We start from the raw sequence: 26,456 nt of genomic DNA on the forward strand, positions 1-26,456 counted from the left end.
CGAGAACGCAAACCTTTGTATTTTCGTTAAATACTGGTTATATAGTTTGTTCACAAACCGCAGCACTTATAACAGTCAAGACTCAATCCATAGTTCACCTCGCTGGGTTGAGGTTTTTAACCGTGCTAATTACAACTTACTCCTTAAAGTATGCAACGAATTTATTTTAAAGGTATTTTATTTTCCTACAAATTCGAAGCTTGCTCCTTAAAGTATGCAACACATTTATTTTAATAGTACATTACTTTCAGTGCAAATTCAAAACCCGTTAATAATTTGAAATTTGTTGTATTTTATTATATTTTGCTTTAATATAATCGAATATAAAATAATTGTAACCAGATTCAAATTTTCTTCATGGCCATAATAAAAAAAACCTTCTTCACAAAGTCCATTCAATAATCGTAATAAGTAGACTAACAGAAAGAACCCTAACTACATAATAGCATGTCTGTATGTGTCTTTGTGTGTGTTGTGAGTGTGTTTTTTTGTGTTTTGTGGATATTTGAATGTACATAAATTAACAATATTGCTCAACAGCTACTAAACTAAATATTAGTTAATGCTAAACTATTTACACATGGTGCTAACAAAGCGATGTCCGTTTATCCTTTTTCCTAAGCTAGCACCGGCCCACTGCAGCTGTTGTTTAAGCGATACTCGGCATAGACAATGCCCGTGTTGTGCCAATGATAGAAGGCGGCCACAATGATCAGATGCCACCAGTTGTGCGAGTGGCCAACAAAATCAACTTTGCCATTGAGCCAACGCTCTGGAATCTTGGCGGCATAAAACACAAATGCCACCAGACAGAGCGCATACATGATGACAATGCGTGGCACCATCAAACCAACCAGTTCATGCTCCAATCCACCCATTGCATAGGCCCAATGTCCCAGTGGAAGAATGCCATAGGCAGACCACAGCAACAAGACAGCAACTTTGCCATTCATGGAGACATTCAGCTGAGGAATCTGCACAGCGATGGCCAAGCCAAACATGCCCAGGGCGATGGTCGAGTAAAGAGTTCGAAGGAACTGCAAGAAATAAGTTATTAATAGTACTATCATATAAAGGAATTCAAAGCCAAGATCTCTTACCGTATGGCACCAGAAGGCGTAATACATGCCGCTGATATAGATCGCCACTAGTGATAAGGATATGCCCAGAAAGTCCACCGATAGAAATAGTTCATAGTGCTCCTCCGATTTACAGGAGAAGATGTGATAGATAGCCGAGAGTAGCATGCACAGACAGAAGCAGACGAGCAAACAGACGACGAGCACTTGATCACTGAATTCCGCATGTTCGCGTAGAAATTGCAAGTCAAAGATCGTCAGTCCAATAAAGAGAATACAGCCAGCCAAATGGCTCCAGATGTTGATCTATTGAGCATACAAATAAATAAATTAATTACATTTCTTTTTTATGACAAACGCTTAATTAATCAACTTTAAATACAAACAGAAATTTTGGCAATTCGTTTGAAATACTTTCTTCAACAAAGCATCCAATATAAAAGCTACTTCAATTGCAAAAAAGTATTTCATACTTTATTATAATTTTGTCAAAGTTTTTTTTTTCCATTTGCTATTCATTCGTTATGCTTTTGCGCACTTCTGTTAATTATTCAATATTCAAATTAAAAACTGTATAGTAATCAAATCTCAATTCAATATTCAAATTAAAAACTGTATCGTAATCAAATTTCTCTTTGCATATTTTCGTCAACAAAAACTAATGCAAATCTTCTTCCTATTCGCATTCGCTCAAAAGCTCTTTAGTTTATAATAATTATAGTAGATAAAAGGTCTAACGATCGCAGCTAAATTTATCTCTATAATATGAATTACATATTTCGTTAAGTTTATCTATGAATTCTCATAGATACTCACCGTCTCATTAGTCCACCAGAATATGCTCTGCAGGCACAACTTGTTGGAGAGGAATGTGCGATATCCGCGACGAATGTACGGATTAAATTTCAAATGGGTTGGCGCCTGTAAAACAGTAGATAGATAGATTAGGTCAATTACTATACTATAAACATAGTTGCATATAGTCTTACATGGCCGTGGTAAACACACCGATAGCATATTGAATTAGAGACATTGACAGCGCTTGTTTAAAAAGCAATGACAACCAAATAAATAAATAAAAGACTCACTGACCATAGACGTAGAAACCTTTTGGCCACTGGCCGCATGCCAAATTAAAATACACAGAGTCTCAATTATACAATTAAAGAAATGAATTAAATGTTCATCTAAATGCAAAATGTCTTTGAATTGCACAGGCTGAATGAAGACTTAACGAAGCGTAAATACCCTGCGGCATTAGAACGTAACGAGTCGAAGAACTTGACGAAGCTTTTACGGTAGATAAACAAATGTTTAAGCAGTGAATTTCTTGAAGTTTAAGATCTACTCAAAAATATAAAATATGAATAAAAGTTCGAACAGTAAATTTCCCTAAGACTAAGCAAAATTCTGTTTAACTTAACGAATGAAAGTTATGTCGCACAGAAAAGCTTCAGCCTAACTCGTCGAACTGAGCGAAAGCTCTAACTGTCAATGTCGTCAAGGTTAAGTCCGGCCCCTTTGATCAGCATCGCGATGTTTCATCAGCGAGCGTTGCCACTCTTCTTCTTGCTTTGTGTTTGTGTCTTCTTCGCTGAGTATCTATGCGGGGTTTTTCTCTTTTTTCGTTGTTGTTGTTGTTGTTGGCTTTTTCGGTTAATAATAAAATCGACCTTGATTTAGTTCGCTGTTGAGTTGCTGTCTCGCTGTCGTTGTCGTTGTCTTTGTTGTTATTGTTAAATTTTGTATTTATTGTAGTAGTTTTTATTGTTGTTGTCGCTTTCGTGCCTATTTGTATTATTTGGCAATTGTTGCCACGTTTTGCATTTTTCGGTTTCGTGGCTTTTACAACACGCACTCGCAAATAGTTTGGGCACACATTAAATTCCACACCAATAAAATATTATATGAACAAGTATGCAACAGCGATTTCTGCGTTTTAACATTTGGCCTCAATTAAAAAACTGCGACAATTGACTTTGAAATTGATCGCAAAAAATGTATTAGCAAGATTTGGTTTTATAGTTCTTCACTTACATCATCGAAGTTGCACAGCCATTTGAATGTGGAGTGTTTGTCATCAAAATCTGGGCCATGTCCAAGAACATTCGGCTCCTCATTGGCCGGAAACTGATGCGAGGTGTCCGTGGTCGAGTCTGCAGTTAATTGACCATCGAGCTGATGGACCAAAGATCACCAGCAGAGGAAGAAGAAGAAGATGAAAAAGAGAGAAGTTTGAGAATGAACAATTAGATAAACGTAATTTGCATTTTGGCTCTGCTTCCGTATTGTTATTTTTGCTTTTATTCAAATTTTTTCCTTCTATTTTTAATGCAATTGTTTTCGCTTGTTTGTTATTGTTGTTGTTGTTGACTAGCAAACTAATTACGTATTATAAAATAGCAAGCGCAACAAATAGGGGGCTTGACTTTAATTTGTTTATCTAGTTTCAAAAACACAAAACAACACCAACCACTAAAATACAAATTGCACGTGTGTGTAAGTGTGTATGTGTGTGTGAATTTGTGTGTGTTTGTGCGTGTGCAATGAAAAGCTTTTACAGCTTGATGACGTTTTGTTTACAATTTACAAGGCGCTTTGTTGTTGCATTCTTGAAATGCTTTTGGGAAAAAGCTTTTTTCGCATGTGCACTGTTCAAACTGTACAGCCAATGTAAAATGTTAGTACAGAGCTCAGCTGTTGAATCCAATAAGAAAGTTACGCATACGCATATTTTACGGTGCAAAAGCAATAAAAAACTTACGACACCAATACGAAAATTGCGTATACGTAATTAATATTACTGAATAAATAATAAAGATAAATATAAAATTAGAAAAAAGTAATTTTTTACTTTAATTTTTAATAATTTAAATTTGAATTTAATTTTTGTAAACTTTTTATTCCTTCAATAAATTTAAATCTTTAACTAATTTACTAATTCTACAGTGTAAATTTGTGAATCACTTTTTAAAGTAATATTATAAATTAGTATTTTTTTTTAACTTCCAACTAACTACTTAAAAAGTTTTCCTATAATATTCACTTAACAAAGAGCTGCACTCTAATTTCAATTGCTTTAAATGTAAACAATTGGCTAGCTTTCCAGGTATCACGTCTGTGCATAAATAATAACAGCTTTTGTTTGTTAACAATTGCTCAGATTTCTAGCCATCGCCATAAATATTGTGTTCCAGTCAATTTGGCGTATTAACTTTTCAGCCTTCAGTTTTCTGCACTCTCGACTGTGTTTCCAGGTAAACAATGCGATCACCAGCAGCTGATTGAGAAGCCAATTGCAAAGTGCATTCTCAAATATTTTCACAGACAAACAAATTTAAAGCAAAGGTTTTTAGTTTTCAGTTTTTTTTTTTTGTTTTTTGCTCACTTTGATTTGCATTGTATTGCATTATTGACTGGACAAATAGATGTTAATGGCAAGTCATTGATAAACAGGATGTGCAATTAATTTAGTCATTGACGTATATACGAAAATATTTCGTAAGTTTCGTATATTGTGTGTAATTGGCACAAAAGGTTTCGATTTCGGCTTTGGGTTTTGGGTTTTTTCAATTTCGAGTCTTACGTTTTTCTTTTTATTGTTGCGCCCATTGCGTTTTAATTCGGCTGTGGTTGTTGTTGTTGTGGTTGTTATAACTGTGGTTTCCATTTTTCAATAACTCTTTAGTTTGTCCAAAGATCACGAAAAAAGTCTCGACACCTTTACTATTATTAAAAACTCGCTCTTTTTGTGTGCACTTTTACTACAGTTTCATGTTTTTTTTTCCTTTCTTATTTGATTTCAAATTCAAAAAAATATTTCAAAATCAAGTCAACTGTTTTATTTCACACTTTTAAATTGGTGATTTTATCAACCGTTTCGTTGACCAAGTTGCACGAAACTAAAACGAATGCAATCAAATGGCTCGCAAAGTTATCCAAAAGCTGCGCACTCAAAAAAGCTCACACGAACGCTCAATATGAGTGCAAGAGAGTGAGCGAGTGAGAGAGCGCATAGCGATTGCAAAATACTTGACGATGATGAGAAAGCTCAACATCGTCGCTGCCAGTTATGCGAAATTTCGTTGAGCCGGCTTTGCTTTTCGATCGTTGTGCAAGTTTTTTTTTTTTAATGGACAAACTATAATGATGTGCCCCGCCTCCACTGAACTTATATAACTGTCAACAACAACAAGTGCGTTGGCTGCGCTAGCTGAGAACTGTATTTAGATGAGCAAGTGTATCGATAACATAAACAAAACCGAAAACCAAATTCAAAACCAGTTTCGATTTATCCGCGTTGACTGAACTTCACGAATTCCGCGTGTGCACAACTTTCGCAATGCCCTTTTACACGCATACATGCATACATAAGTATTTATGTAAACCACACACACACACATGCATATGCACATAATTGCTACTCAACTTGACCTTGGCTTCATTTGCAGACATAAGCTCAACTCAAGACAACCTCTCTGTCCCTCTCTGCCGCACTGCTTAAGCTTCGGCACGTGCGCTTTCTTATCACCTTTCCTACTCACCCAGCTGTCCGCGTCCTTTGCTGACTTGCGATTATATGCGCCGCTTAGATCGCAATCAGCTAAAAGCTGCGACGACGCAAGACTTTCGTGGGGTCGTGGAGCCATTTTCTAGCAGTAATCTGTAATGTAATAAATATTGACATGACAAACACCATTCACAGACAAGTGTGAAAATAAATAAATAAAAGTAAGAGAATAAGAGTTGCCAAGCGACGGTGAGTTAGAAAGTCACCCAAAAATTGTATATAAATCAGTGTTTAACCCGATAGACGCCTTTGAGCTGCAGTTTAATGATCTACTAAAGCTAAACGCGTACAGCACTAGTCACCGCTATCTATCTCGCTCGCACGCTCATTGTCTATGCATAGGCCGAAAACAACACAGCGAAAACACCAAGCAAATGAGCTTCTTCTATTTTTCTTTTGTTTACATAACCAAATTTCATATGGAATTTTCAACTTGTATCTTCTCTTGTGTATATATGCTGTAGTGTTGTGTTGTTGTGCACGTGCCAGTTTAATAAATTGTCATCTCAATCACTTGGCGAACTTTCAATTGATTTTGATTTATGCACAAATATTTTTTAAGTACACACATGCAAATGTATTAAATGTATGTACATTTACATATGTATTTTATGTATGTACATAAACACTATACATACTTTCTGATCTAGGCAGCAGCAATCTCACTTTGCGAATTTCCTCACGAGCCACTCGCGTGGCAGCTAAAAGTAAACTGAAGACTGCAGGCGGCAACTGGGGCAGAGAGTCCCCCAAAAATGTTACCGGTGAAAATCGACGAAAGAGCAACGTAGAGCGCGCCAAAGCAAACGAGAGAGCCCAAGAGCGACATGGAAATACTTAACAGATTCCCCCAAACAGCTGTGAAAGCAAGCGAGTGAGCTGCTGTGACGTCACAGTCTCACTCGCCATTTTAACAGCAACGATCAGCCATGAGAGTGTGACGTGTACGAAGAGAGTACGAAAGTGTTCATGTTGTTTCACATTACCTGTCGCCGTCGTCGGCTCGCGCATTGTTAATAGCCGAACGAGGATGTCGACAAAAAAAGCAACACAGCACAGTCGATGGCGGTGTTTATTAATCGAGTCTCTGTCTCTGAATTGATTAAATGTTTATTTAGCATGCTATGGCTGTTGCCAGCTTCTGAAAATACATTCACACACACACACAATACATAGAGCTAACTGCCGTTTAAGCTGTGCTTGCTTTTTCCGTCTGTGCTACTTTTACAGTAATTCGTTCCAAGACGAATTCGAAATGCCCTTCACATTGAGCGTTTGTTTGCTGGCTGCTGCCCTTGATTGCAGCTGTTGCACACCTGTCCCACCTCTTTGACGTACTTCTTACGTAGCGTAATTACATATATTGTAAATTTACCTTTAAAATAGATCACTTTGTTATTCTTATAAATTTGCTTACGTAAACTCTACGATTTGCATGGGTCCCAAGGCTAAACGCTAATGCTTCAATTGCATAATGCCCTAACTGTATGGAAATCAGAGACTGTAGCAAATATAATTAAAGAAAATTAAAGTATTTGCCGATTATTTCGTTTTCCTTGAAAACAACTATAGATAGTGAAATAATTAATCGAAAAATAATCACTACTAATTAGAACCCAAGACGGTCAAACAAAAAAGAAATAAAAATGTTGGTATTTAAAATTTAAATAAAAGTATTTCTGAAATCATTAAATTACATTACAAAACAGTAAAAATTTTGGTATTTAAAATTCAAATAAAAATAGTTCTGAAATCATTAAAACAATTGAATCTGTTTTCTATGCAGATCAAAAACAGATTGACAAATATCTTTGATACTTTGTATATTGAATCATTCTATATCTTATTGACAATCCCTGATATAAAATACTTACCACAAAATGGCAAATTCTAACAGCTATAACTTATTGTTATACATTTTTGTTTCTATGCTCTATTTATTGCTTGCTCAACATTGAATTGAAAACCCCAACCAATTTTTACAAATCGAGATTTATTAACTTTGATACGTTTTTCCAGTTTTGTTTTTATTATAGTTTAGTAGAAATCATATAGCCTATACATCATACATATATATATACGCAATGAAAGAGTCCTTTAAGCCCTACACACACTTAATGTCCATTCAACTCGATCAATCAATCAATCCATCATTATATTCCCACTACACCTTCTTCTGACTACATTAAATCAAAACTTTCCGACTTCATAATCTCATCTTCGCTCAAATCATTCGCTGGAGAATTTGTTGCATTATCATAATTTCATTATAGTTATAAATGTAATAATAAAAGGATAATATTTGTAGTTTGTGCGTGTGCGTGAAGGGGAAATTGCTGAAATTATTTTTTTTGGGAAAGAGACGATGTTAGAGATGTGATGATTGGTGCTAGAGCAAGTGTCTTCTATCGGGATAGAGAATTGAATTTTTGTAATTTTTATTTTCCGGTTCTTTAAATATAATATAATAATAATAATAATTTTCCAGCTGATCTTTATTGTAGTTTTGTTTTTAAACTTATTATGTGTGGGATGCTGTTGTTGGTAGCTGTCTCGCTTTAAATGTTATTATGCTTACATAATTTTCTTGTTTTTTTGTTTTCAGTAATTATTATTAAATTATTTTCTCTTCATGCATGCTGCTGCTGCTGCTGCTTTTCTTGCTCACTTTAACTTGAATTCAATTAGACAGTTGCTGCTGCGGCTGTTGTTGCTGTTGAAGTTGTTGTAACTGTTGCTGCTGATGTTGTTGTTGTTGTTACTGCTGCTCCTGTTGTTGATGATGATGTTGCTGCTGTTGTTGTTATCATCATGACGACTCCGTTCCACTCGTGGCTGCTTCTTTTGATATTGTTGCTGCCATTTGTTGTTGCTCCAACGCTATAGTTGTTGTTGTTGTTGTGGTCAACAAAATGGGAGTTGTTGCAAATGGGAGAAGTGCAGCTGTTGCAGCCGTAACTATTGTTGTTAAATGTTATCTTTGTTGCTCTTATTGTGGTTGCTGTTGTGTTTTTTGCTGCTGCTGTTGTTGTTGCTTTTGCTGTTTTATTTGCTGTTGCTAATTTTGTTGTTGCTGTTGTTGTTGTTATTATTGGACTGTTGTTGCTGCAATCTGGAACGCATCACATAGCATACTTCCTAGTCCACTCTCGTGCCAGCTCATTGTATTTTTCCCGATCAGTTTTATATATTCTGGCAATCTCTGGAACAAGCGGATCATCTGGATTGGGATCACAGAGTAGAGAGCAAATTGATAATAAGACTGCAAAAAGATAAAGAAATTCCCATTAATTATACATATTTTTGAGCAATTATAGTCGATTATTATTTACCTTTTGAAATAGTTAATGCTGGCGACCACTGAGATCTTAATATATCGAGGCAAATCGATCCATTGCTGTTAATGTTTGGATGGTATATGCGTGTTGTAAAGGCCACTTTTGGTGGCTTAAAAGGATAGTCTGTTGGAAAATGTATAGTTAAGAAAAATACACCTCCTTGGTAAGGGCTGTCCGGCTGGAAAATTATAGAAAAGAGTATCATTAGTAAATTTGTTATATTCCAATTAATACAAATTGCCATGTTTAAGTTGAGTCTGCATTACTTTGTTTGGTTCAGTTCGAGTGTATAACAAGAATTGGCGATTCACAAAATTTTGTAATTAATACAAATGCTATTTATAAATTACGCCAACAAAGTAAACCTTCTAATGAATCGACTTTTAAAAACTAAGCTTATAATTTTCTACTATCTTTACAATAAGTTTAAAGTATAACTTTTGTATACAGATTGCTAACCTAAGCAAATCTTCAATTATAAATCGACTGTTTTGTAAATTTTGGCTTTTAAAGTTTAGTTCGTTTAGCTAAAAATTATCAACTTTACAAGATCTGAATTCTTTTATGACTAACATAATTTGACATGACACTGGTTATTCGATAAAGACATTTGACTCGTCTAGAGGTACATACTTTTGAAATGTATACACTTTACGGAAATTAGAATAAGTTTACATAAACAGTCTAGCCATCGTACATTTTCTCTGTCTATATTATTTATCTGTCTAGCTGAGACATCGCATAGGAATGCCAGCTCTATTGTCTTCCTCATTATATTGCATGACATGATGACTAACGACATGAAAACTACTTAAACTAAGACTTAATTCATATTGTTTAATAAACTCGCGCTGAATCCAATCCAAAGTTGCAGGTTCTCTCAACTGTTTAGCTGCAACTATAATTGATGAATTGCAGAAACTGCAGCTGCTTCTTCTTACCGGGCCCATTATTGTAGCTTGCCAGTGAAATACTGTAAATAGAGAGAGAATAAATTGTAATTAGTTAACAATTCGATTTGGCTGGCATGAACATTAAATGAATTGATGCGCAAAAACAATAACAAAATGGCAACGAGTCGCATACTCCACCTTTTTTGGGGGCTTTTCATTCTCATTACGGACTCGAGAGTTGCATTAAGAAGAGCCTCAGTCTATGCACGCTCTCTTTGCTTAATAGCTCTCTGGCACTCTCAGCTAGAGTTGCCTAGAGCGCGCCCTTCTACTCTCTCGAGTTACCCAAAAAAAAAAAAGCAAAAAGAACAAAAACAAACAATTGCCAAAGAGCCTTGGCACCGACTGCTGGCAGCGACGTCGCTGTCGCTGCAGTTGGCAGCAGCACAACACGGTTCTCACTTGTCGTCTCGCTTTGGCACATGGTTAAAGAGCTGGCAGCACCAGCTCTGCTTGCTCAATGTCACACAGCAGAGCAGCGCTTGGGCTGAGAATTGGGCCGAACCATGCCAGCTGCATGGGGGGCCAGTTTCCACTCTTTGCGGTGTTTCACTCTGTATGTGAGTGTATGTGTGTGCAATACAATTATAGTAATTTCATTTACAGAGTGTGTCTGTGTGTGGTGAAGTTTCTCTGCATTACTCAGAAACCGCGACGCGTCCATAATTCCCATTTATCGATAACAATAGTCGATGGCTGTCTTTTAATTACAATAACAGTTCATTATGATTGTATAAGCTGCCCACTCATTCACCCACCACACACCACACCCTTATTGCAATTCTTTGTTTTGGGTATTTACCCTTTACTCTGCAATGCAATTGTGGTTATCGCCACGTAATTCCGTATATTAATTTTGCCAGCTGATAACTATGAAATCGCTGCCATTTCAACTCGTGATAAGAAAATAAAACGGCGGAAACACAACGCAGAGCGTGTATCGCTGAATGGACTCCAAAAACATTGCAGGAGTTCAAGATAAAAGCTTAATTATCTTTCCATCTATAGCATACTAAATTGTATTATAATTTCATGTGTAAATAATATTTAATTCCCTCTCTCACATTTTCCCAGGATTATCCCATAGAAAAAACACTTATCTCCAAAGAAGAACTATCTAATCATTGCTTTATAATGGTCTCTTTTTATCTTTGTGGGAATTGCAGATAAGAGATAAATTTTCTGAATATAACCTATATTTACTTCTATTGCGATCTTATCTTTGAACAACAACTATATAATCCCTTGATTATAATGCATTATATTACGCATCATTCCTCTCCAGCCAAATATTTGTCTATTTTGATTAGCTTATTATCTTATCTTTGTATAACATGATCTTCATTTCCATAGAGTCATGCTCTTAAATCTAAATCTTTGCAAAGTTAATCGCAACATTAATGAATAATTAAATTGAAGGAACTCTCCTATTAGTTATATTACGCATAATAAAATAATACGACATTCTTTCTTGGGGTTTTTTGCAGTAGCGTTTTAGAGTTATAAAATTGCCGATATGATTCAATAATTTGATTAATAAAAAATAAAACTGCCTCTGGCATTATTCAGACGTCCCCCAAGTGGCCGCGGCCCCAATCGCCAAGTTTAATCATACGATTTCACTTTTAAGTGACGTCATCGAGGTGACCTGCTTAACTGTTGTTGGATCTTGGCTTAAGACTTTAAAACATTGCTAACAGTTTGTCTGTCTGCCGTTCTGTGTACAGTTTTGAACAGAGGCACGTAACCGTATTGCGGCTAATTGCAAAATCAGAACCAAGTCATAACGATCACGAACAACAAAGAGAGAGAGAGAGACTCGATAACTCCGCTTGGACTTGATAGATATGCAAATGTAGAGAGGCAAACAAAATTAAAGCTGCCAAGTCATGCTCTGCATCTATGACGTGTGACAAATCGACAGCTAATTTCGCTATAGAAATATATATATGCCAAGTATTTATAGATCAGAGCTAGACGAGAACGACAAGAGAACATGGAGAATGAGGACAGCTGCGACTCGTTGCATAATTGTTAAGGTAATGATTAATGTGACTGAGGGGACGATGTTACTCACAATCATCTCCAACTGGTCCAGCTGAACATTGTGCAGGTGGATCTCTGCCCAGATCTTGCAGTTCCTGTAAAATATATTGAGAATATATTAGTAAATATTTTAATATATCACAAGTGTAAAAGAATTTGAAATCAGTCATATTTATATTAGTATTTTACAATAATGAAATTTCATTTAAGGAAACGTCATTCTAAGATTTATCTATGTAAACCCCCCATATTTAATATATTACTAAAATCATATATAAACCATATAAATATACATAATTTAAATACATTTTCAAGTCGCATTTCTTGGTGCAACAAACGGCAAATTTCTTCCGCTTTTCCTTTGTTTTGGTCTGTTTGTCATTTCACATTTCATTTTTGTTATGTGTGCGCAATGCAAATGATGATGTTAATTTTAAATGCAGAAATTAAACAGCATTTTAAAACAGAAATATGAAAATGTTGCTCCCGCCGCCGCCGCCGTTGCACAGTGGTTGCGTCCATAGGCCAAAAATAAAAAAAGTCATAACAACAAAAATGTACGAAAAGTAAACAAATCGTTTCTAAATTGTCCAACCTTTTTCATGGCAAACTAGATTTTTCTGGATATCTAACGGTTCTTTCTAAAAATAGAATTGAAGTTGCGGGAAGGTAGTCATTTGCACAGCACAGTTTGCGCGCATCGCCAATTTTTCACAACAAAACCGAACTTTGAAGTGCTCAGTTCATTTATTACGTGTCCAAGTTTATAATATTTTTAATGGATTTTGAAGTTGAAGGTATTTTCTAAAATTTGAGATATTATAAAAAACGTACTTGTTAAACTCTTCTTGTTATATTAATTTGAAATAATACATGTTTTTTGTCTATATTTTGAACGTCTTTTTTATGTTTAGCTAAGGTTTTAGTAGTGACGCCACTGAATGCCACAGTTAAATTGTATATCAATGTGTTTGTCTGGCTCTAAAGGTATAAAATGTGTAAAATTTTTTTGCCGAAAAGTGCCGATGTGCTTACAATCGTAAAAATTCTAACACCGTCTTAACATTTTCAGGATCAGTATTGCACTAACAAAATTTGTTTTCGCTCGTGTGCTTGTTGTGCTGTTGCCCTGTCTTCGTCTTTTGAGTTTGTGTTTATTAACAGTTTTTCATTTATTAATAGTTTTGATTTATTTTTTGTTTATTCCCTTGGTTTAAACTTTAATAGGTTCTTCTTATAAGTGTGTATTCTCACGTTTATATGTTTTTAATGTATGGTGCAGCGAAGAAGGTAGCGCCGTTGAAAGGCGAACAAAATTGATTGAAATGATAGAAGCAAATATTATTAAAAACGGCTATATTGTTGATAAGAGTGAAGTGTCGAAGCGAATTGATTACGTAAGAGGATTATAACGTTTTGGGTTAATTACAAACGCACGAAATCTTCCATTCTCCAAAATAAATCTGATTGGTTGAATGAAAAGGAATCTATACCGATAACATGCGCCCAATCAACATCAAAAAATCTGAGCCGTATGGAAACTATATGATACGATTTTTTTACAGTGTGTTTAAAATATTTTTTATAGATTTTTGGATTTTTCACGCATGTATGTACATCTTTGATCTTTGGTGTACAGAAGTGGGCACGAATGAAGAAAAAACTCGAAGAATAACTAGTTTGGTAGAAGAAAGCAGCAATATAATTTAAATATAATATATATATAAAATATATATCGTATATCTTGGATTCTAATATCAAATTTTAGCACTGTAACTCCACCGGAAGAATTTTGGCGCACAATCGGCATATACGCCATAATAAGGTTATATGGGAGCTATAGGATATAGTCCTCCGATGTATCCAATTTTTTTACTATATATTCAAAATATTTTTTTAAATTTTTGGGGAAAATTTCATAACGATATCTCAACGGGAAGTATTTTTGGCCGCGGCTTCATACAAGCCCAACCACTGTGCGTTGCCGTCAACCAAACTTAAGAGCAAAATATAATGCGAGCGAGTGACGCGAAAATCAAGTTCGTTGGCCCGAACACCGAACTGAACCAAAAGGCACAAGCTCGCCGTCGCTTGCTCTCTCATTCGCTCTCGCACTTTTGGCTCTCGCGCTCCCGCTCACACTCGCTTCGATGATTTGCTTTTATATTCCCGCATACAGAGGCAACAACGACAGTGACACGCACACAGCTGAGCGGCTGTTGTCTCCGCCCCTCCCTCGCCATCCTATTAACATCACACAGCTGCCAACTTGGGGCGCTCACACACATTGGTGTAAAGTAAACCGGCAAAAAAAAATAAAAAAATAAAAAATAAAAAAAACATACAAAAGAAAAGAAAGATGAGCTGTGCCGAAGGTTGAGCTAAACGAGAGCCTTAGCACAAAGTACGAGTAAATGGAAAGAAAAGAAAAAGGGGGGCGCTAAGAAAGGTACAATCTTTAAAATGGAACGGCTGATTGGTCCCCACTTTGTTCTCCCCTTTAAACGGGGAAGATTTTTTATGTGCTAGGGATGCAAAAACATCGATAGTTTCTATTTGAATGGTGTGAAACAAGGTTTTGTTGTAAATAGAGAAAAATAGATAATAAAACATCGGAAGTTTCAAATATAATAGTTTTGATTAATTTTATGATAATAATCATAAAAAGCATACTCGATAGTATCGATAACAATTGGATACTCTGGCATCACTGTTATTGTTCCTTAGCGCTCTTTGTGTGACGTTTTGCAACATTTTACGCATTCGGGACCCCCTACGCTGATGCCCCTCGTTTTCCTCACCCAAACAACGGACAGTCTGAAGAAGTAAAAAAAAGAAAAGTATGCGCGACGTATTTCAAAAATAGCAGACACCAACAACGAAATTTTGCTCTCTTTTACGCACTTTCGTGTTGTACCTGTTGAGCAAAAATATAATTACAACAACAAAAAGAAGAACACTGACACTAGACGAAGAAAAGAAGGAAATTGTTACAAAACGGAAAAAATGGCAAAGCAAACGGTTAACGCCAAGTTCGAGGAGACGACTTTCATTGCGCCGCCAGCCGACGGCATCATGAGTCACCATCACTCTGCTACATAGAGACATCGAAACAAGTGATAGCGGTGTAGTGTTCGTTTTGCTTTATAATTCAAATAAAAACAAATAGCTCGTAAATACACAAATACATAAGCAAAGCACATGGGGGCTAGAGATCGCTGCAATGGGAGAGAGCGAGAGCGAAAGCCCGGCTCAAACAGCGTGTCTTTCTTTTCGCTTCTTTGCTCTTTTTTTTTTTATTATTTTCATACTTTTCGTTTTTGGCAATTGAGGCCAAAACGACAGCGGATTGAAGAAGCAGCAACAACATCAAAACGTTAACTATTGCTATCGAAGAAAGAGTGGGAGAGAGACAGCAAGATAAGTAGTGGAAGTAGTAGGAAGGGGGAAAAGGAAACCAAAACAGTTGCTTGCTAATTGCGTGTTTCGATGGAATGGAGCATTACATAAAAAAAAAAGAAAAGAAATACAAAATACAAATGCAAGAAATTAACATTAATTCATATGGTATTACTGGCTTCCTCATTTTCACTAGCATTTCATTTTCATTTCATTTATATATACGAATAAAAGTTTATAATAAAACAGCAGCAGAGAGCGCGAAAGGAAAAAATTCAATGGCCATGACGCTTGCTTGCTTTGTGACGCTGCTGCTGTTAGTGGTGGTGGCGGACGTCAATGCTAGCGTCGTAGCTCTTGTTGCTCAAGCGACGAGACGACTAAACCCCAACACAACAGCAGATACACACATACATATAATCCAAATATCTAAATATGTATATATGTGTAGCGTATTAACAACATATTTACATATGTGTAAATTATGCTAAATTGTAATTTTTCTTTTACTAATTATTGCTTCTCACCGCAATGCTTTCAGCGTTTTTCAACACTCAATTCAGTTGCCATCGCACACACACATACAGACACCCTCTTTAGCACTGCCCCATTCGCTGTAGTTTAGCGAGCAAGAAAGAGCCAAACACAGTGTAGTCGAGTCGAGCCCAGCAGCTGCCGCCGATTTTTGCCATTGCTCTTAGGGCGTCTCATGGGGGTGTGTAAGCGAGACGGCAAATTAATATGTTGTATATGTGTGTGCTGGCTGACTGTTCGTTCTGTGTGCAAAGACTGTGTATGCATATGGCTCTGTTTGAGTATGTATGTGTGTTGATGGGGGCTATGACGGTGAACCGGCAGCACAAAATTCGAACTTTAATTCCCATTGTTATTGTATGTGTATGTCTGTATTTCAACTCTTTAAATGTAAATATAATATCGACCATTAGTAATAGGAAAGTACACAAAAACAGTACCAAAATGCTTGAGTTTGAAATAATGCGCGACAGTAATGCAAAGAGACACGACGACTTTGGGTATATGAGTGTGAGCGAGCCAAAAAGCTTCCCAAGGCAAAGAGAACAGAGTAGAGCAGCAGATAAAGCAACTTCAAACGATAGTAAATTAAAAAAAACACGAAATAAAATTTTAAAAAAAAAATAATTAACTGAACATGCTACTCTCGACTGCAATGCAGTTTTGTTTGTTTGCACAATACAATTTAATGAATCGAACAAGGACAATAAAATGTTGACTAGTCACCCTCCCCACTTGAGAAAAATAATTATCGAAATTTACTTGCCCACCAATACACCAGCCAATGCAATGTATGTATATAGAGGTATATTGTATATATGTATATGTAATAGGCAGCGCAGCACTATTTCTGAATTATCAGCAGCGTACAAAAGTAAGGTTAGGTTAATTTTATACGCTTTTTCTCTTGTGCTTGGCACATTCGCCGTGTTTTATTTTTTGCTGGATCTTTCTGCGGCGCTGGCAGCAAACGCGAACACCAACAATACATACAAGCGTGTATGTGTGTATGAGTAAGTGCTTTGCACGCACACACAGATAGCCAAGCAGCGTGTATTGGGTAACATAGCGGAGCCCTGAGACTCTGCTGGCCAGATGACGATGACGACGGTGTGACCAGGTGCCTCTTCTGCCCGGCTTGCATACACACATGAACATTAACCACCCGCACATGCACAAATGCACTCGCGTAAATGTGTGTGTGACGACGTCTAATACAAATACAAATATGGCCGTACACGTTGTCTTAGAATATTATCCTTCTCTATTCTAATTAGAATCCTATTTGAAAGGCATTCGAAACTAAACATGTTTTAAGTTATAATTAATGCACATCGTCGTCGTCATCGCCCATTTTTCCTATGCTTCTTATTTTTTGCTTTTTGCACGTTTTCTTTCGTTCACGTATTCGGTTCGTTCGTTTTTTCATTTCTTTTTCTTTCGTTTCTTTGTCGTTCCTACGTTTCACATTTCTTGCATAAATTTTTTTGTCGCACATAAAATTTCTTCACCGTTTTTTTTTGCATATAGTACGAAATAATTGCACTTTTTGTAGTGGAAATGCATGCTAACCACACCAAAAAATGCTCTTTGTTCAATTCGATTTCATTATTTTTTCTTTTTTCGTTTTTTCACATACCTTATTGATTCTTTTTAACGCCATTTTCTGATTGAAATTTGATTTTCTTGTGTGTGTGTTTGTGTGTGTAGTGTTGGTGAGTGTGTATTAGTTGTACGTTTCGCTTGCTAGTCGATTAATTTTTTTCGCTTTTTTGTTCTTTGTCGATTTGCACGAAACGAAAACGAGTAATTGGGTTTTTGTAAATTAATTGAAAATGCTATAGAATGTAAAACCAAACGAAACACAAAAGCTGCGGTTGGCTGGCTTTATATAGTTTTCTGTTCTTGGCTATTTTTCTCTGGCTCAGCTTTTCTCCGAATTACATTCCCTTGTCTAGAAATATTGCAGCACTGCGAGTAGAACGGCGCCCCGACGACAACTACGGCAACGATATTTCTGCTGCTCAACCGCACCGAACCGATGTGAGAGAGACCGACACGATGACGAACTACGACCAAGTTACAATGTGGAATGCACGAGTGCGACAAAGATGACTGGTGTAGTGCTTCCAATTGTGGTGTGTGGTGTTGTAAAACGTATGATTGTTAACAATTCCAAGTCAGCAGCAGCAGAGAGGAGCACAGCTACACATATGATGCAGTAGTTTGCTGTCTGGCCAGATCGATAATATCCTGTGGAATATACAATAATTTAATCGAGGTGGCAACTCACTTCTTTGGGCATAATTAATTTTAAAATTTAATAATTTACTTACGGTGTAAGGAGCAGCAACGGATTAAAGAGAAATCTGTGGTGGTGGGGTAAATGTGTTCAAATTTAGCAACCGAAAAATCACTATTACACAGCAAAAATTCCAATAAAAGAACCAACAACTGTTTAAACCGGCGGCGTGCAAATTGTGTATGTCCGTTGCTTTGTCTGTCTGCACGCGATTGGTGCTGTTAATTATTGCTTTTTCTGAGCACACAACGTGTTGCTTGCTGCCGGAACTTTTTACTGATCAATTTTGAAGGACAAATTCTATGTATTTTTTATCAAATAATCAAACAGTTACTCCGTTTCTCAGCGTCACCGCTAGTTGAATTCCTGAAATATACTATTCGACAAATATACTAAACCATAGCACAAGCTGGTTACACTACGAAAAGGTGTATTGGTATTTTCTTAAAACTTTTATTTAATTATATCAACTTCATTAATAAAAATATATATTTTTTTTTATCATTAAAGCCATTTTTTAGATTGCGAATTATTTTCTCATTGCAAATAAAAAGGTATTTATATTTATCTTGGAGAGTTGCCAGACTACATTAACTTGATTTAGTGGGTTTATTCTTGGAATTGGAAATGAACATTTCAGGCGCATTGCGATTCAGTCACACTTAACCGTCTGCAAATTTAAACAAAAAGCAAGCAAAACTTTATATGATTTAATCAATTCGGTTATGAAAATAACAAAACGCAACGCGTCAGTTTTTGCACGTTTCAAAGCGACAACACGTTTCGTAGTTTCAATAGTTTGCCGTGGCTCCAACGCTTCGTCCAGTGCTGCTCAGTGTTGTTGTTGTTGGTGCTGCCGATTTGCAAGGCGACAAAGTGCTTGTGTGTGTGAGTGAATGTGCGTCTGTGTGAGTGTATGCGTCGTATATATGTGTGGTGAAGATAATTTAGTTAGAGGTCATATCTATGCGTAAGCATTTGCAACATGCGGCAGCAAGTTGATGATAGCGGGACAGACGTCTTGAAATACACGCGCCACAACAACAAAAGACGCTTGCAGTTCTACGCCCACAACGTCCACGCCCACTGCCAACCACAGCAGAGCAGCAGCAGCGTCGCCAGCTTCATTTTATAGTACGCAGCGTCATGCCAACAACAACAACAAGCAAATCAACAACACCCGAAGAAGAAGAAGAGGAAAATTGCGATACGCTAATGGCGTCCTTAACAACAAAAGCAACGACAACAACCACACCACCAACGCCAATAATAGCGGAACAGCCGCAGCTACCGTCGGCAGCAGCAGCAGCAGCATCTGATGCAGTGGCAATGCCAGCGCCAACGTCAGCGCCAGCAGCGCGGCCGACACCAACGCCCACACTTTTGCCTCTGCTGGCCTCAGCGGCCGCCTGCAATAAGCAGCTGCTGTTCTGCCGGCGTTTTAAGGAGACAGCGGACAGCGCTGGATTTTTGCGTAACTTTAACTCGCTGCCGCTCTTTGTGTACGCGACGTCGCCATCGACGCATGCCAGCTCTGCCGATGGCGTCGGCGTCGCCAGGGAAGCTGCGGCCGCAGCAGCAGCAGCAACGGCATTCACTCAAAAGGTAAGTTAAGCTTTCTCTCTCTCTCGCTCTCTTTTACTCTTATTTTGTGTGTTGTTCTTGTATTGCGTAATTGATCATTTCCGTTGCATTTATTTGGACGTTGTGGGTGCCGAGTAAAGAGGCAATGGGTGGCGGGAGGGGTTGACTGGGCGATCGTGCCGTATCTGCTTTTATAATTTATTATTATCTATTTTATGCTGGCTGTTCTGCTTGGCGGCGTCGCATCGCTGCACTTGTCGAGCAATACTCCCCCTCTCCCCATCCCTCTCATACTGTGTTCTGCTGTGCGGAAATTGCCGGACGATTGTTCTGCTTGTTGTTGTTGTTGGTGCGATATCTAACCGCTGCAACGGCAACATCAACAGCAACATTCGCTCCATTTTCATGTTCAATTCGTGGCTTAAGCGGCCCACAAAATATGCGTTTTTAATGTTAATAATAAAATTGTTTTCGTTGTTGTTGTGATCGCTCAAACGTGTCGAGCCGTCGTCATTAATGAACCCAACAGCAGTTAGCTTTTGTCTGCGGTGCGCTTGTATGTGTGTGTCGGTGTCTGAGCTGAGCTTTGTGTGTGGGGGAGTGAGAGCGTGCAATATGCTTTCTACACATACAATACACTTGTGTGCGTGTGTGTGTGTGCTGTTTACAGGTGCAGTTCTCCTATTGTTCGTTCGTTCTCTCGCTCTCTTTCGCTTGGTCGCTCTCTTGGTTTCTTGTGCAACGCTTCACTTATGCTGCGCTTGCTGCTGCTGCTGTTATTGTTGTTGTTGTTATTGTTGTTGCAGCTCAGTGACTTGTGACGTGCGCGCGCTGCTGCTCATAAGCTTCATTAACACAAAACTCACAGACCAGAAGCCACCGCAAGTGCTTTTTTCTGTTTCTCTGTTTTGCCAATCGCCGCCATTTTGTGTGTGTGCTCTCAGTCCGCCCCCACTCCCCTCCTTCACTATTGTTGTCTTTGTTGAGCATCTTGCATTCAATTTAGCGCACAATATTTTCGGTTGTGATCGCACAATGTTTTTTTTTTGACACTTTCTAACACTATAAAGCGCCCTAAATTGTATTGTGCTTTCTTTCACTCACCCGTAATGCAATTACCCAAGACATATATTGCATTGTTCCCGCTCTCTTCTCTCCCGCTGCCTATCTCTCTTTATTTTTATCGCTTTGCCCTTGCGGGCGTTGTTTACATTTCAAATTGAAATCAATTTTGTTTCTGATTGCGGTTTAAGTGGCAGTTTACAAGCGTTTCCCAACCCTTGTCTTATTTTGTGCTTATTGCAACCATATGTCACATGTATGTATTTGTATCTATATCTGTAGTTGTTTGTATCTGTATCTGCAGTTTGTGGAAAGCCGCGCTTGTCTTTGTTCAATGCGCATTTTGAAATGAATATGAATATAAATCTGAATATTTTTGTCTGTCTCTCTTTCTTCTCTTTTTATTGCCCATATTGTGAGATATCATCGCGACAATTGCTTGCGGCCACTTTCCATCTTCAGTTGCACATAACTTATTTCATTTGATATCGCATCGCATCGCATCTCCTCCCTTGGGGCACAACACCCATCGTGCATCTTCAATTCTCTGTTATTCCCACGCCTCTTAAGGCGACGCTGCTGTGTTTACATCTTTTACGATCAATATTTGTTTGTTTTCATTGATTTCGTTAGAGTCATATGACGAGATTTCTTCTATTGCTTTTTATAGAAGTTTATTACTACTTGGAAATTGCTAAAGTTGATTGCTAGTTCTTCGGGTTCAGTTAAAAGCGATTGTTAGTTATCTATCAAATAAATTTATAGTCCAGATAAATGTAATTGGGTTATTTTCATGTCTGAAATTTAGCAGAATGATCATTTTATGTTTTTGCTGAGCAACGAACTAGAAATAGATAATGCAATTATTCTTTAATGTATTAAACATTAGGTTGGAATGTCAAATTTATCTATTTTTTTTATAGCAACTATTTTGCATAAGAAATCTTAATATATATATCTTAATATATATATATAATTAAAGCTAAAGCTTGTCTATTTGCTGATAAAATTTGTGAGTATTTTTTCATAAACATTTTCTCCAATTTGTCGTATCTTAATTGGTTATCTTAATAGATTCTTACAAATCAATTCTTGAGCATTTCTAATTTGATTTCTTGTCATATTTGTGTTTGTTGATAATGAAAACAGATGGAAATCGTTGGCAATAAAAGTGTTTTAATGATTTGAACTGACTTGATTTGCTTATCATATTTCCATAAATATCAAACAAAATGCGTGTCTTTAAATGCCAGAAGTAACTACCACTAGTTTTCCCCTTCCCCCAGCCCCGCTTCAGGTCATTGATTAAACGTTCTAGAGCTTTGCGTTAGCAGAAGCGTCATGGCAACGCTGTTTTGTTGTTGCTGGTTTCTGTTGTGGCGCCCTTGTCTCATGTATCGCTCTCTCTCTCCATCTCTCTCTCTCGCTCTCTGTCTTGCTTGCCACAGTTTGCGTGTAATTAAGCAGCGAGATAAGCTAGCCAAGTGGACAGTAGGTCATTTCTCGTGAGAGTCGCTTTATTGTGACTCTCTTATGGTGCCGCAAGTCGCTTGTCTAGACGAGGCGTCACTTTGCTGCACTTGTTGTCGCTGCTTTTGGAGTTTGGCCGCTTGCAGCGCCACAACAACAACAACAAAAACAATAATAGTAATAATAATAATAGACACTAATGACTTGGTTGGTCACTACTTTGTTTTGTTCTCTCGCTTCTTCGTGCACATAAGTGTGCTAGTGTGTAGTGCATTACCCTTTGAGTGCCGCACTTTGTGGCGTCGGCGTGTAAAGCACTTAATCACCTGTCAATTGATTAGCTTGTGCTTCTTAGATAATTGTTTTCTCTTCGTTTTTTTTGGGGCATTTGTTTACCTACAGATTGCCTGAAATGCAGCATAAACAAACAACAATAAAAACTGCGGTGGCAATTGAGGCATTACAAGAAGAACCCAAAAGATACAAATGCATCTTATGCAGCTGCCATATTGCAGTAGTTGTTTGTAATGCCCGCGCTCTCTCTCGCTCTCTTCCTCTCTTTGTATTCAGCACTTGTCACTCAATTGGCTGAATGCTAGACCTAACTCTCTAGCTGTCTCTGTCACTCATTCTGTTAGCATTGTGAGTAATGCTCTCGCGATCTCTCTCAGCTGCTTGCCTGGAAGTTAACATGGCGGCTCGCTCTCTCTCTGTTTGAGTTAACAGCGCGTTAACAGCGCAGCGTAGTTTGAGTGCAGGAGAAACACTTAACAGCTGTTGTTGTGTTTGTATTGTAAAATTTGGCGTTGAAGCGTGCGGTTCGGTATCGGTTGCGAACGCGCTTCGTTGAGTTGATTGCACTGCAAAGTATCTGACAGATACACCACGCGTCTCGCCTTGGGTGCTGTGTTTTGGTGCGGTGTGTTGTCGTTTTTTCGTTCCCGCATTGTTTTTGGGGAATTTTTCATCACGTTGAATCATCAGCAGCATCGGTATACGTTTTGTCTCTTGTCAAAAGACGCGTTTCGATCGCGCGTTCTACATATGAAAAATAAATTAACTTCTTATTGAGACACACACACAAACACATTCGCATATTCGGATTCGTGAATCGCAAGGCTGGAAATTCGTGTGTTGCTTCCTCAAAACAAATCGAAAAAGAAAAAAAGCCAAAGGCAAAAAAAAGTCTGTTTAGTTTCCAATATATAACGCATATTATGAAATGCTTCCCGTAAACCGGTCAACACCTTTTTTTGGCTGATGTAAAGAAAAATAAATAAATGCAAAAAATAAAAGTGAAATTTTGTTGTGAATTTGTTATGCAAATCTAATACGAAATATTTGTATTTGCAAGTGTCGATGTGACTTGTGACGAGATATAATATCTAAGATACCCCAAAGAGATACAAAGATACACAACAACAACAACAACATCGAGAGAAATTACAAAATAACAAATAGCCAAAAAAAAAAAAAAAAAAACAAGCAAACAAACAAGCGACGACGACGACGACGACAAATCGACGCTGCTTTCATTTGGATTAATTGAATTTGTTGATTTTGGGTTGGGGTTGCTTGTTGCAGCACTCTCCTCGCAATCCCCTCGCAACCGAGGCATCTACTGAGACCCGTTTTTGGTAAATGAGATCAACTAGATAAATGGTGCGTATCTTGAACTAAAACTAAAACTAAACCAAGCTCAGCTCAGCTTCAGTTATCGCGTAGCTAAAGTGATAATAAATTGAAATTTTTTCACGTAAATTGCGACGTAGCAGCGGAAGTCTCTCTCTCTCAATGTTTTCTTGATAAATGTGTATGGAAAATCAGCGTAAACAGATGAATAATGAGCCATAATGCTAATAGGGCAATGGGGCTTTGATTGTAGGCGTGATAAGTCGATAGATAGACAGCAAAGATCGATAGCTGGAAAATAAGATTTAAGCAATGTTTTAACTCTGACTCAGCTGAAGTTCGTTAAACAGAATCTTTCGAGTCTGACTAATCAGATTACCGTTTTTTTTCGCAGTACTAACGCTTTTGTCATATTTTATTATAGTGCTGACATTTAACATTACCTTTCTTTGTTTGATTAAACGCTGCTATCGAGTTTGCAAATAAATAAATTCCACAATATCGATCGATGGGCAACTAGATAAATAATGTTCTGCGAAGATTGATAGCTACAATTTGCGACTTTTTAGATACAAGATACTTTTGCTATCTGCTGCAGTTCACTCACCTTTTGCACATAATCCTTTGGCACCTAAGTTTCTGCCTCAGCTGCAATTTAATTAATTAAACAATCGAGCAGTAACGTTGACATGCAAACCATTTAAATGGTTTACCCTTCTGCTCTCTTTTACGTCTTGTCTGACATTGGCCCCGCTTTGTTTATCTTGTTAATTAAGCAACAAACTAACTACTGTTTAAATTTTTAATTGTTACCACACCGTAATTTGTCTCTCAGACTCTTCTCTGCGTTTTCGCTTGGTCATTTTTTTTTCTGTTTCTGTTTCTGTTGAAGTGGAGCTGCGGCTATTATCTTCACATCGTCCCACAACATTCATTCTTTACTCCACTCTTTCTTCCTCTCTCTCTCACTCTCTCTAGCCATCTCTCTTTACTGATTTGTGTCACATTCATTCTCCATTGGGATTGATTATGCACGCTCTTAACTCGCTTGGCTTTGCTGCATGTCATTTCCATGCGGGTTTCTCGAGTTTCGAAAGCGAACCTCCCTCTCTTTCCATTTCCTCCCTCTCTCTCTCTCGCTCTCTCATTCACTCCACACGCTACATGGCAATTAATGTATAAATACGAAAACAAATGCGAGTATGAATGCGAGTGTGAGTGCGAGTGCGAGTTTGAGTATCTATGAGTACTCGAGAGTGTTCGCTCTCTTCTTATATATTTTTTTCTTTAGTGTGTTTTGTGCACATTGTTGGCATTTTTTAACAACAACAACAAGTATTTTATTTATATTTTTTTGTCTTTATTTGACTTTTGCTCTGCTCCGTTGGCAGTTTTAATTGTTGTTGTTTCTTTCGCTCGCTGTATTGTTTAATAATTCAGCAATTTTTCTGTTTTCTGGCACAATTCAATTGTCGCCAAGTTTTGTTGGTCAGTTGTTGTTGTTGTTGTTGCTGTTCTTTGCATCTGACCGACTCTCCAACTAATTTTTATTGTCTAATTAAGCACTACGCCTTTCCATTTTGTTGTTTTGTTTTTTTCGGTTTCGCTCTCCCAATTTTCTATTTCCTTTTGTGCTGCGTTTTGCTAATTGTTCAAAAACAAAACAAAAAAAATATCTGAAAGCAAAATTGAGAGCAAAACTAATTGAAAATTGTTGTACCTACGAGATACGCTCTAAAGAGGGGTGAGGGAGGGGAGGAGGGGTGGGGCAGGGCCAGCACAAGGTTGGCAACAAAAAATCATCTGACTTGCTGTGGAGTCCAACTCCTTTGTTTAAAGTTGCGAGTGATTCATGGAAATTCGTTTCGTTCAAGTTTTAAATAAAAGTTAATACGAGAGTTCTGTTTTTTCTGTTTCCATCAAACACATTTCCCAATAACTTTGTGGTTTCGTTTTAATTTCAGTAATCCAACTCGCAAGTTGTTTCCATTGCATTCCAATTGATCAGCTGTTTAGCTGCTTTATTTACTTTTGTTATTATTTGCATTTAGTTGGCCCATTCGCTGTGCTCTGATTCATGCGATTTGCACACACATCAAAATAATAATAATAATGATTATTATTATGCATATTCAACTAATCTGCATGCGAGCTGAGTTGCCTAAAAAAGATACAAAAGTATCTATAGCTTGATATATGTATCTGTGTCTGAGTATATTGCTCTTTCAGGTCGTCAGCTTTAACCTTGACGGCGAACACGTCCGCTTCTGTTGCTTAACTTACACTAGACACCAAGAGAACGTTGCTTATTTACATAGTTAAACAAAGCGAAAGAGCATTGTTAAATTGAGTCACTAGAAAACACTGAAAGTTGTTAGTTCTATAAAAAGAAAAGTCGCAAATACTTTTGCTGTATTTTGAAGAATCAACTAGAAATATTAGAAATAATCAATGCTTAATGTATCTTACACTAGACTTCATAAGAAC

General features: G+C 37.4%; 3 protein-coding genes across 6 annotated transcripts in view; 1 reads left to right on the top strand and 2 right to left on the bottom strand.

The window, feature by feature from the left end:
* Nucleotides 1–274: 274 nt before the first annotated feature.
* Nucleotides 275–6,427, bottom strand: LOC117575327 (progestin and adipoQ receptor family member 3). Of its 2 annotated transcripts, XM_034259482.2 has the most exons (6): nt 6,288–6,427; nt 5,624–5,742; nt 3,117–3,257; nt 1,896–2,000; nt 1,101–1,385; nt 275–1,037 (listed from the first exon to the last, which is right to left on the bottom strand). In XM_034259482.2, the coding sequence occupies exons 2-6, from the start codon at nt 5,726–5,728 to the stop codon at nt 618–620; spliced, it is 1,056 nt and encodes a 351-aa protein (XP_034115373.1). In that variant the 5' UTR covers nt 5,729–5,742; nt 6,288–6,427; the 3' UTR covers nt 275–617. The 2 variants fall into 2 exon arrangements, with proteins under 2 accessions (XP_034115373.1, XP_034115375.1); XM_034259484.2 differs by lacking the exons at nt 5,624–5,742; nt 6,288–6,427 and adding an exon at nt 4,666–4,992.
* A 1,643-nt stretch (nt 6,428–8,070) lies between these two features.
* On the bottom strand, nt 8,071–18,514 carry LOC117574228 (ubiquitin-conjugating enzyme E2-17 kDa). Its single transcript, XM_034257937.2, has 6 exons — nt 18,256–18,514; nt 17,559–18,172; nt 12,018–12,081; nt 9,929–9,960; nt 8,982–9,165; nt 8,071–8,911 (listed from the first exon to the last, which is right to left on the bottom strand). The coding sequence occupies exons 2-6, from the start codon at nt 17,580–17,582 to the stop codon at nt 8,772–8,774; spliced, it is 444 nt and encodes a 147-aa protein (XP_034113828.1). The 5' UTR covers nt 17,583–18,172; nt 18,256–18,514; the 3' UTR covers nt 8,071–8,771.
* A 363-nt stretch (nt 18,515–18,877) lies between these two features.
* Nucleotides 18,878–26,456, top strand: part of LOC117576309 (mucin-4) — a 55,227-nt gene continuing 47,648 nt past the window's right edge. Inside the window, exon 1 of one of the 3 annotated variants that reach the window (XM_034260964.2) lies at nt 18,878–19,826. In XM_034260964.2, the coding sequence (XP_034116855.2) occupies nt 19,368–19,826 (459 nt within the window). In that variant the 5' untranslated portion in view covers nt 18,878–19,367. Of the gene's footprint in view, nt 19,827–23,133; nt 24,000–26,456 lie in introns of those variants that run through there. The other 2 variants (XM_052008049.1, XM_052008048.1) reach the window with 2 other exon arrangements.

Source organism: Drosophila albomicans, chromosome 2R (assembly GCF_009650485.2).
Source record: "Drosophila albomicans strain 15112-1751.03 chromosome 2R, ASM965048v2, whole genome shotgun sequence".
Taxonomy (NCBI): domain Eukaryota; kingdom Metazoa; phylum Arthropoda; class Insecta; order Diptera; family Drosophilidae; genus Drosophila; species Drosophila albomicans.

What these genes read in the sequence shown, in the direction of transcription:
- LOC117575327 (XM_034259482.2), bottom strand. Translation starts at nt 5,728, where the DNA reads ATGGCTCCACGACCCCACGAAAGTCTTGCGTCGTCGCAGCTTTTAGCT. An exon ending in GGCTGTGCAACTTCGATGAT is followed by an intron (nt 2,001 to 3,116) that starts GTAAGTGAAGAA and finishes ACTGTTTTACAG; the next exon opens with GCGCCAACCCATTTGAAATT. An exon ending in ACGCCTTCTGGTGCCATACG is followed by an intron (nt 1,038 to 1,100) that starts GTAAGAGATCTT and finishes TATTTCTTGCAG; the next exon opens with TTCCTTCGAACTCTTTACTC.
- LOC117574228 (XM_034257937.2), bottom strand. Translation starts at nt 17,582, where the DNA reads ATGGCGTTAAAAAGAATCAATAAG. An exon ending in CGTTAAAAAGAATCAATAAG is followed by an intron (nt 12,082 to 17,558) that starts GTATGTGAAAAA and finishes TATATTTTACAG; the next exon opens with GAACTGCAAGATCTGGGCAG. An exon ending in AGCATTAACTATTTCAAAAG is followed by an intron (nt 8,912 to 8,981) that starts GTAAATAATAAT and finishes ATCTTTTTGCAG; the next exon opens with TCTTATTATCAATTTGCTCT.